Genomic DNA, 11,673 nt, shown 5'->3' with positions numbered 1-11,673 from the left:
ACCCCGCACACTCGCACTGGGCCCATACACACCCACAAGCCTGGCTCCCTACCCCGCACACTCGCACTGGGCCCATACAGCAGTTTCAGTCTCTCCACACTCACACGTTTGGAAGGCTGTAGCTGGGACAGACTAACAAATAGAAAGGGAACATCCCATCGACTGCTTCAGGGCACTGCTCAGTAGTACCTGTGCTGTCCAGCACCAGAACCTGCTCTTGGAGCCCTAGCCATGTTCTCCTGGGGCCCAGACCAGACCGGGCCAGGCCAGTTGCCAAGGCCGCATGTCCTATAGGAAACACCAGGAAGAAGAGAAAGTCTTGGCTCTCCAGGAAAGGAAGACCCATGTTCCCAAGGAGCATGCTGCAGTGCAAGCAGGATGGGGGAAGTAAAGCCAGTTCAACTCTTGTGGGCATCTGACCCCTACTTTGAGGCTAGTTTGTCTAGTGTAGTTGGGGTTCCATGGGACGCTCTAACCCCAAGAAAGCTGTGTGGCCAAGGCGGAAGGCATTTCTGGTGGTCAGAGTTGGGCCTTCTCTGGCTTGCAGTGGGGGAGTTCAGGGGCACTGCCGAGCACCACAAGCAATTATCTTGTTCACGGCCATGGCTCAGGTGAGCCGTCCTGCTCCACAGGAACTCCTGCATTGTGCAGCCCTGCCCACAGCTGCCATCCTCTAGGTGCTCAACAGAGGCCCGAGCAGGAAGTCTTGACCTTTGTGGGCCGCAGCTCTGTGGGATGACACAGCCAGGTAGCTGCTGCAGGCTTCTGAATACGGCTTCTAACAAGAGGCTGCTCTGGAAGCCCAGGCATCAGCATGGTCAGAACCTGGGAGCTAACAGCGCGAGCTCCAGGCTGTCTGGGGCCCACTTCCAGCTGGACTTGTGCCCTGGCCTGCTGGCCCTCGGGCCTGCTGTGGAGCAAAAGAAGAGACTTTAAACCAGTCTGTTCTGTGGTTCTGGGACTGAACTCAGGGTCTTGTGCATGCCAGGCGAGCACGCTACACTCAAGCTGTACCCCCAGCCAGGTTTTATGTTTACTTTGAGACTAAGCTGCCCAGGATGGCTTCAAACTAATGTCCCTCCTGCCTCCCAAGTGCAGGGCCCACATCTGTGCACCCCAGACACCGGGACTAAACGACTTCTTGCAGGAGAGAAGAGAGTGAAGAAGCTGGTGCCTGTGCATCTGGAGCGAACATGTCCCATGATACACCCCTAATATAACGTACTCTAAGAATCACAAACACGGTTTTCAGAGAAATACAGTTGCTTATTTAATCGAAAACCTGTGGACATACACTTGGAAACACCGCCTTGAGTCCTCTATGGGTGCCTGGTCCAGTGCCCTTCTTGGGGGGACAACAGCAGAGTGTGTCCTTTTACCCTTGGTATGTCCTGCACACCCTGAAGTATGGTATTCATTTCTGCTGCTGTCTACATTAGATGCACACCAAGCATTTATCTGCATCGGGTTTGTCTGCTACTCAGTACTCTAGAGACATACACTGCTCCACTGTCTCAACAGGGACCACACCTCCTGGTACTAAATGTGGATGTGTCTCTAGTCAAGGGGCCATGGGGTGGAGCCACCAGGCAGAAGACTGTATGCCTGAGGGATTTATCACTTAGGAGACAATGGCAGGCCAATGACACAGCTCAATGGGTAAAGACACTTATCACCAACAACCCAAAGACCTCAATATGGTGCCTGGGACCCATGTGGTGGAGAGAACCGACTCCCACAAGCTGTCCTCTTCTCTCTCCATGCACACCACCACTGATGGCCATTTTACCAAATAGAACCTAAACAAGAGAAGGCCAAATGGCCTCCTGAAATGACCAAGCGTCACTTTATACCTCGCCCCAGTACATCGCTTGGCAGCAGGAGCAGACTGTGGGGCTGGGGAGTAGGAGCAGTGTGCTAAGTTATGGAAGGAGAACTGCACCCAGCTAGGGCTCCTGTGACCACCACAGCCACTCTCACTGCACTGCACTGCAGCAGCAGCCCTGAACTAAGGGTCAGGAGTCAGGCTGTACAGCGTGCTCCCCCTCGTGGGAGCAGGGAGCCACACACAAGACTCAGGAATTCTGACAGGCCAGTCACTGCCCTGGAGGCTGCCGACTAGAGAGGCATCACTAATGGCCTCTACTGGGGAACTAGAATTACTTACAATCAGCTCAAAAGAAGTGAAACAAATAATACAAGTAATAACCAAGAAATGTCTGAAGGAAGGAAACCTAAGAAGGAGTTCACAAGTGTAGCTTGTTGGCCACTGAGACAGCCCGGCAGGTACAAGCACCTGCTCCAGAGGATCCAAGGTCTCTGTCCTCTGCAGGCACGACACCCACACTGACATGTAAACACATAATTAAAAGTAAACTAGTCTTTTTAAAAAAATGTAGTTTCTCAGACTTTTGAGATGATAGCTGAGTGGGTAAAAGCATATGCTGTGCAAACCTGAGGACCCAAGTTCAGTCCCCAGAACCCACATAAAGGTGAGAGAGAACCAACTCCATAACATAGTCTCTGACCTCCAACATGCATCTTGGAACATGTATCTCCTTGCTCATGGCACAAACATACAATAACAATAAATTTTTCTAAAAAAAATTTAAAAGTCTAGCTCAAGGTGTCCATCTTATGGGCTGTGAGCATCAAGCTGTCTCCAGTGACTACTACACACTGGAATAAGAATCAGGACTCTGCCAGGGAGCAGGAGGGAGGAAAGTGGAGGCTGGCGTATAAAGGGAGGAGGGGGCAGCAGGGAAAAGCATTTCAAGTCACTGGACAGGGAGCAAGAGCAGCAGACACTCCCCAAGCTACAACGCTCCTGTGTCAGTCGTCCAGGTGTTAGGGCAACCACAGTGTCACAGAACACAGTACAATCCCATGGACTTCCTGCTGATGGCAGGAGCTGAGTTACCTCTGGCTGAGCTCAGCATCACGGAGGGTAGAGCCCCGGTTCCTCTGAGTGCAGTGACAGGGGAAGCACAGCATTCTGGTAGGGCAGGGACACCCAGGAGGTCAGGCCTCAGACGTCACTGTCCATCCACAGACAGAACAGGTAAAGAGACAAGTGAGCTGAGGTACAAGCTCAGACGACCCTAAGGCAACCAGGGCCTGGAGATGGACAGTGAGAAGTCGTTCTCGGGCAAAAGGCTTTGCAAAGGGAGTGCACTCCAGCAGAGCTATCTGCTGGAGCCGGTTAAGCTGAAAAGGGCCATCCCGTGGTGACAATGGGCAATGAGAAAGCTGATGAAACACGAGCTAGCAGCCACGTGGTGTGCTACCGTGTTCCTAGCACACCATGAGGCAGGAGCATGAAATGTCGCTTCAAACACTGACGAAAAGGCCTGCATCTCTAGTCGCTGATGAAACAGATATAGATGAGGCACCCACTGCCATGTGGGTTGCATCTGCAGGAGCAGGCAGGGTGGAGCAGCAGCTCAGCTCACTAGAGACAGGAGCTGGCCCAGGAAGGTGAGGAGTTCACTTGAGCGGCTGTGAAGGAGTTCTCTGTCACCTCTGCACCCCAGTCACCTCCCTCAGGAGATGCCATGGCCCTGTGGCCAACAGAAGGGCCTGGAACCCAGCCAGAGCTAACACAATCACAGCCACTCAACATCACTGGGTCAATGGCCACAGACTTCATTATTTTCTTTTGGTTTTCCAAAACTGACTGCAAACTACTGTCCCACGTGTTCTGCAAATGAAGTGAGGTGCTCTGAGGCTTCAGAACAACTAAAGCTGAGTACCCAGTTTACAAACTACATCAAGAAAACAAATTACAGGAACTATTTCTAGAAACCTCAGCCCCCAGTTTAAAGATGTTCACCCCTATTCTGTACCGGCTAGACAACCGGGTACTGCCACAGCCAGGAGTCATGACTGATGACAAAAGCCTCCTCACCTGTCATGGAGCAAAACCCCAGGCCAGTTTTAAATCACGGTGACTTTCAGAAAAGGAAAGTTTCAAATTTCATCTGACTCAGCTTCAAAAGCTGAACACTGCCTGGGGGAGACTCTGTTCAGCCCCTTTACCTTGCCCAGGAACCCATGGAGGTGAGGTGCCCGCAGACATACTACACAGATCCTCCTGGCCTCAGACGGGTCACGATCACTCATGTGGAGACTCTTCCTGCCTTCTGAAACCCTGACACTCCATCCCTTAGTACTTTTAGCACTGTGTGCGTAGAGTAAGCCTAATGGTTCAGGACATAGCTTATCACCAAGCTCCTGGTTCCAGGTACTCATGGGTAAAGGGGAGGTGGCCTGCACACTCCAGGTTCTGCATGTATGAAATGCTGAGCCTGGGTCCCAAACAGACTCAGCACCCATGAGAGCACACTGTTTATCACATCTGTATACACACTCCCTCTTATCCTGTGTGCTCCTTGCTGGTCAGGTGTATGAGAGTCAAAAGGGACACAGACAAAGGCTCACTTGCAGTCTTTGATTTGACTCTTCTACTCCATCTATCCCCAGCTCAGGGGCTGGCCCGTCAGGTTGGCCATGGCCACAAAAGCCTACCAAAGGTCACCAAACACACAGGGATTGTACAGGGGACTGAAGTTTCCACCTGTGGCCACTTGAGGGCGGCTGAGGCCAGCGCTGCTAGAATGCAGGCCTGGGAGACAGGGAAGTCCAGAGTCTGGCTGGTGAGGAGCTCTAGAGAAGAGAGCCAGGACCTCATGTTGGTGTGCCTGTGTGTGACTAGCTGTGGACAGCTGCTGAACACACTGGTGAGCTCTGCCCACAGCATGGCCAGCCAGGCGCAGGTGGAGGGACAGCAAACACCTCACCTTGGGCTGCATATCTGCAGGAGCCATCCTCCACCAGAACATTGTAGAAGGGCTGATGGTGGCCATGAGGCAGGCTGTGCACGTTCATGTTGCGAATCCACTCGTGCCCCATCATGCAGGTGGGGTCCCAGCCATAGATCACACAGTTGTAGCCGTATCTGTGGAGCATCAGAAGAGGATAAGTGAGCTTCTGGGGAACCTCAGGGCTGTGGAGGAGGCAGAAGAGCCTGGCTGGGGATCTTTCATGCCCTTGGTTTATTACCTGCTTTTACCCCAAGGGGAGTCACTTTTCAGAACACCCTGACCCTCTTCACAAATCCTCCTCTTACCACCAACAAAGCACTTTATCTGGAAAATAACCTTTTTTATTTGTTTGTGTCTAGACAGGCTCTCACTATGTAGCCCTGGCTGGCCTCGAGCTCACAGAGATCTGCCTGTCTCTAAAGGCGTGCACTGCCATGCTTGGCTATAGAGAAACTCTGAAGCAGAGCAAGAGGCTATCTTGGGTAAGATGAGGGTAAGAGTAAGAAGGGAGTCCTCCTTCCCTCCCCCTCCTTTAGAGAGGCCAACTGAATGGCTGGGGTCAATGTTTGCAACGTCAGCTTCATAGTCCAGAACTGAGGAAGAGGAGGTGATTCACTGCTGAAGCCAGGACACCAGGAGCTAAGCTGCCTCATGTGCCCTTCTCTCCACTCTTACATGTCTGGAAATTTCCCTAAGAGAGCTAAGAAGAAAGCATTCACTAAATGAATGGAAATCACAGCCCCTAACAGGGAAGGCATTTGCTGGTTATCCTCACAAAGATAATGGAGGGGTGGGGAGAAGCCAGATGTCAGCAAAGAAGACCATGTGGCCAGACAGAACCACCTTTGCCAGTGAGGGAGTCCTGAAGATGGAAAAAACACGACCTAGTGCCACCTGCTGGTGGATTTATGAGCACACCAGGGCATGCTGCCGGGTAGTGATCACAGCTCTGCAACTCCAGCACCCTGGAGTTAGATTCTGCCTGGTCAACAGACACGGGCAGGACTAGAGCTCAGGAAAGCCCTGCTAACCCAAATCAGAGATGGCAGGGAACGGAGAAGGGACAGCAAAAGGAGGAGGAATTCAGACCACAGCTCAGTGAGTTTCTAGCTTGTTCAGTCCTTAGGCTCAACTCCCAGCGCCCCATACAAACTCTAGGAGCAGTTAGAGTAAATGAAAGACATTACACTTCAGTTAGAAGCAGGGTGCAGACAGGGCCATGCTGTCTCGCCTGTGGTAGGTGTTCGGTGAAATGACTGGAGGTACCAGGGTGTGCCTCTGGGATCCTCTTCCCTCTGCGGTGTGGCTGTCACAGAGGCCAGGAGTAGGTACTCACCTCTTATGCTTCATAACGAGCCCGATGGAGTAGCAGACATCTCTGTGCTTCTCCTCAGAGCGCAGCTTCACCTCCACGCCTACCTCCTCCTTCTTGCGCTCAATGTGCTCTAATGTATGCTGCACTAGGTAGCCCACCGCCCCGTGCTGCCCGGGGTCGAGGGTCTGGATGTGCTGGAGGATGTCAAGCACCTTCAAGACAAGACAGAAAGACTAGGAGATAATATTTTCGCCAGGCCTTTTCTTTTCCGAAGCGTAGGATCGACACCTACCCATGTAGCCTGACAAAGACCAGTGACAGCATGCCACTTGTGGACCAGGAGTCGTAATGGCCCAAAGTATGGAAACCATTCTATCCTGTCATTCTTGCTTTAAGAGGAAAAGACCCCTAGACCCCTTAACCAAAGTAAAAAGATGCCTGGCGGAACTGTCTCGATGCATGGCAAGTCGCTCCTAATTAGATGTCACTCACGGGATGAGGCAAGCTTACAAACCTCCAGATGGCAGCATTTAAGCAGTCACCTTTGTAGAACTGAGGCTGGCAGCGGAAGCAGAGCTGGCCCTGTGGTCTGTCTGCTGCTCACAGTGCTTCCCCTAAGTCAGGCTCAAGCACAGTGTGGGGATGCGCACCAACACGCTTGGACCCACACCCAGTGATGCTTGAGCACAGCACACATCAGTCCTTTTTGTTTTATGAGTCCTGAGTTGGACCGGCTTAACAGGACAGGTGACCTCAACTATAGGCCCACACCAGTCAACCAGCTGCTTCCTGTCACACTGACAACCAGGTACCTCTGCAATTATTCTGAAGTCCACCCTCACCTTCCAAAGCAATGTAGTGGCTCCTGGTAATTCTTGGTGAAGAACTGGATGCCTATCAGGTGTGGTACTGCACAGCCACTACTGATTTGCAAGAAAGAAATTTGGCTCAGTGAGTTTAAATGCTGGTCTGAGGTCAGATGGTTACAAAGACATGGCCCTGGGTATGATCCTCGGCCCATGGTCTCAACTTCCATTGTGCCAGGGAATGACAATAGAATCATTTTAATTACTGTGATGAAACTTAACATGAAAAAAAGCAGGCGGAGTGTCAGTACCCCAAACACCCCAAAGCTTGCTTCAAAAAAAAATCTATCAGAAGCCAGCCCCCGTTTATATCCCACCTCCAGGAGGGGCGCTCTTAAAGTGAGGTGCTCAGGGCATTTGTCTTTTGCAGTTGAGAGCACCATCTAACAGTGAGCTTCTGTGGATTCTGCCAGAAACAACAGCTGCACCTCTGCCACTATGCACACAGCCAGACATGGACTCTTCAGGGCACAAAGGTGGCCCACACTCAGACTATAAGACAGAGTTTTGGCTCCTTTCATGGATGTGTGAGGTTGAGAGTGAGGGTACATGTGACTTGGACCTGGTGTGTTTACAAAGGACAATGCTGACAGTGGACATCATGTTCCCAGCCAAAGCTACAGGCCTTGGCTGAACACAGTGACTTACATCTATAATCCTAGCACTGGGAAGTAGGATCAAGGTCAGAGCAGGTTACATACTGTAACCCTGTTTCAAAAACATTAACAAGCCCCAATCCACCCAAATAAAAAACAAAACACAAACTCAGACGCTCAGGGAGAGAGCTGGGAGGAGCACTTTTGCTCAGGGGCACTCCCTTCTACCACTCCTCCTCTGGCCACACAGCAACACAGGCTGTGGCTCAGCTCCCACAGAAGACAGCCCCAAGTCCACATATCTACTGACAGGCAGCTCCAAGCCCACGAGTCCACTGCCCTGTGTGCATGAGTCCCGCCTGTCCACAAAGACTCACTCTGAGCTTTTGGTTCCCCTTAGCCGTTTGCTGGTAGACTGTCTGCTGGCACGGAATGCTGCTTGCCCTGGGTGGTCCTAGGCCAGTTCTACACAGCTTACCATGGCACTTTCTCCCAGCCCAAACAGCCTATTCTTTAAACACCCACTTCTGGAGTAGAACGCTAGCCTCACGTTGGAAAGTCTGTAAGCTCTGGGAGTCTCTTTCATTGACATCCAGGGGAACTACATACAGTCACCCAATCACTCCTGAACAGGAACTTCTCAGGGCAGCCTTTACATGCCAAGACCAGGCTGGGAGCACAGAGAATGGCTAGTGGGGAGCGCACTGTGTACACCCTGTCCTGGGAGAACTTGGTTCAGTGTAAAGAGCTTGGGGCAGCAATGGAGTTGCGGGGTCAGCAGAGGGGAATGCAGCATGTGCAAGGTGAACACAGCAGGAGCGCATTACTCCTCCTAAGGGGGGCATGGGGATGGGCGCAGGCACACATGCACACACACCACACAGATGTGGGACATGGACAGTCAGACAGGTGGGATGGAACCACGGAGAATTATGAGTCACACTGCAGGGTAAGAAAAGTGTCCCTAGGGCAGCAGGAAGCCACTCAGAGAGCAGTCTGTCCTGTCAAGACCCTGACTGCCAGGCACACAACAAGAAGGCAAGCAGGGAGACCAGTGGCCGTGTCTTCCCTCCCCTGTCCAGGTATAAAAGAGGCATTGAAGGAAGCCCCTGGGACAGTCCACAGGGTAGAGGACTCCTAGGGAGCATCTATGTGTAAAGCCTCACAATGAGACCCAGGAAAAGACCAGAGGAGGCTGGGAACCAGTGGTCATGTAGCAGGCGGAGCATCAAAGAAGCAGGAGAAAGGGCATGGCCACTTCCTGGCCTTGCAACAGCAACAGAAGAGCGGCTGGCCAGAACAGAGCCTGGGGGAGGGCTGGGAGTGAGATACAGAAGCAAAGGTAGGTGGTGGGCAATGGACAAGTGTGTGGTAAACAGGCAGGGAGTAGATCGGAGGGTGGCCACAGGCGAGCCCACAGGGCTCATTCCAGGGAAGGGAGGAGGGGCGCTTCCTGAACAGCAGAGAAAGCACGTGAGTCACAGTGCACTGGGGCTCTGGCAGCACTCAGTGCAGAGGCTGCTCCTTAGCCACGGTGACCCTCAGGGTGACCCCTGCGGTAGACTCAGTGCACTGCAGACTTGGAAACACAAGACAGCTGAGAGGCCAGAGGACGGCTCTCAGTAGAAGCAGTGACGTTCACAAACATGACCACCTGGCTCTACCCTCCCACCACAGCCTCAGGGACCAAGAGGATGGGCTTTGCAGCTCTTTCCCGACTTCACAAACTAGAAAGAGAAAAGTGAGGCAACCTGTACGTGTCCTGCTCAGGGACAGGTCACCTGTAACAAACAGCCCATATTCCACAGGCTGATACACCCCTCCCCCATGCCTCTTGCAGGCTGACCCACCCTTTGAGCTCCTTCTCCTCCAGAAGTGTCTAATGACACAGGCACCTAAGGACTTCTCTGGTGGTCTTGGGTGTTAATTTCCTAAGTTGGTCGCCATGACCTGAGGTGGGGTCCTAGCTCAGAACAAAAGGACTGGGTCCAGATGTTCCACCAGGCAGTATGTGCCAGAAGAAAAAGGGACCTGGTTTGAGTGATGCTGCTCCCCAGTGGGAGGGTCCCCGGGGGAACTATGCAAGTCAGTTGTAGACTATGAAGATAGCACTGAGCATTTCAGTCACAAAGACCCAGGGACAGGCTATTCCCATGACTGGACCTGCTATTCAACTGGGACAGTTCAGTGAAGGACCTTTGCTCTCTTCTTCCTGGCTGCTCCTGAAATCCCTCAACAAACACAACTGGCTGAACAAACTCAAAGGACTAAACCCTGGGCTACTGCATGGGCGACAGTCCCCAGGGTGCACACCTCCAGAGCACTTGTCTGCTTGGCCATGGGAGACATCTTTTCTTAAGGAATCTGGAGTGCCCATGCCTGTGACCCAGTATATATCTTTACAGAAATGAACTGATGACCCAGTATAGTCACTTCATGAGGGTACTTACTTTCATTTTAAAAATAAATGTTAAAAGATTTTAATTATGTGGATATGTTTGTGTGGGGGTGTGAGGCCAGAGGAGAGCACTGGATCCCCTGGAGCTGCAGTTACAGGTAGTTGAGGGCAGTCATGTGCACGCGGGAACTGAACCTCAGGCCTTCTACAAGAGCAGTAAGTACTCTTAACAGCTGCACCATCTCTCCAGCCCCCAGAGATTTACCTTCTGCAGAAAGACCCTTCCCATCTCTAAACTCTGGGAAACATCCCAGCGGAGGCTCAGAACAAATGCCCTCTACAGGCATTCTGAACAAACAAATGGCTTGATGACCTCTTTCCAGACCAAGGATGGGATGGGAATGGGCTAGACTCTGGCACACTCAGACGCACACAAGACTGTACGCAGGGAACCCAAAGCCAGCTCTGGGCTCCACGGGCAGCTTCCTTATGGCACTCACTGCCAGATGTGGGGATTATAGCATGAGCACCCAGAACCAGACAATAAGAAGCCTCAGCAGGCCTCCGGATCATCCCGTGCCCAACAGCTACAGCAAAGCCAGCACCTTGTCCCACCTCTCCCTGCAGAGTCAGGTGACTCTAGGAAAGCACCATGGGGGGAGGGGAAGAGGCAGGACAGAACTTTGTGTCCAGTGCTCAGGGATCATTCCTGGTGACAGAGCTAATGCTTCTCAGAAGACAGAAAAACATTTCATCAGTGGGTCAGGACTGGAGACGGAACAAATCTGAACTTACTCCCTGGAACAGGAGGATGACCTTGGTGCAGCTGTAGCTTTCCTCTCTAAGGCAAGGGCTGAGCATCAAAGTAAGATAATTACCTTCTCTGGCCAGATGCCCAGGTGGAAGTAGAGTCTGGCCTGGAGGAGCAGGAGCTGCACCTGGTCCGGGTACATTGCCAGGTACAGGTCCAAAGAGTCTCTGAGGAGCTGGTAGGACTGGTCAATGCCTTCCCTGGGGGAGAAGAAATTACCTTTGCCTCAGTGTGGGCTTCCCAATGAAGTCTAAAAGCAACTGATACAGACTCCCAAGGCTTTCTGACTCCACTGCTCAGCACTGCGAAGCTCTTACAGAATCCACATTGAACATAAGTCCTGCACCACATCAAACCTGCTCTCGTTATGCAGTCACCTCAGCAGCATACACAGATCCAGAACCGCAGAGCAGAGCAGAGGCTCCGAGGGCCATAGAGCTACCCAGGGTGACACTGTCCAGACTCGGAGAGCTGACACCAATAGACGTGACCCTGGTTATACTTGTCAATCCGGGGTCAGCACTGGTAACAAGTGTCTGCTCTGGTGCTGAAGGCTGGACAGTGGACAAGCTCCATTCACATGAGGACAGGAGGTGACAGACCCCTCTGCGTTTGCTCACTCATGCACCAATTGACAATTGTTCTAAAATAGCCTATTAAAAACGGGTTCTGCTTGGTAAATCCTATTAGGCATCAGGAAACTGGTTACATCATATACTTTCCCAAAACAGGTTTCCTTGAACTATGGAGCAAAGTTAACCTCGGACTCTGCTCTCTTACAGGAGGGTGTAAGGTCAGAGATTATAGCACCCTGAAAGGAGGACACCACCTCTGCCACTCTAAGACACCGACTTCCAAAGAATG

The 11,673-nt window shown here is 52.1% G+C and overlaps 1 protein-coding gene across 2 annotated transcripts in view; it reads right to left on the bottom strand.

Moving 5' to 3' along the window:
• Fbxo21 (F-box protein 21) overlaps positions 1 to 11,673 on the bottom strand; it is a 33,516-nt gene that overhangs the window by 3,868 nt on the left and 17,975 nt on the right. Inside the window, exons 9-11 of one of the 2 annotated variants that reach the window (XM_005344338.2) lie at positions 10,877 to 11,009; positions 6,160 to 6,371; positions 4,800 to 4,957 (exon numbers count right to left, since the gene is read on the bottom strand). In XM_005344338.2, coding sequence (XP_005344395.1) covers positions 4,800 to 4,957; positions 6,160 to 6,371; positions 10,877 to 11,009 — 503 coding nt within the window. The remainder of the gene's footprint in view (positions 1 to 4,799; positions 4,958 to 6,159; positions 6,372 to 10,876; positions 11,010 to 11,673) is intronic. The other variant, XM_005344339.2, reaches the window with a different exon arrangement.

This window comes from Microtus ochrogaster, chromosome 2 (assembly GCF_000317375.1).
Source record: "Microtus ochrogaster isolate Prairie Vole_2 chromosome 2, MicOch1.0, whole genome shotgun sequence".
Classification (NCBI taxonomy): domain Eukaryota; kingdom Metazoa; phylum Chordata; class Mammalia; order Rodentia; family Cricetidae; genus Microtus; species Microtus ochrogaster.
This window is presented reverse-complemented; position numbering and strand designations above follow the sequence as displayed.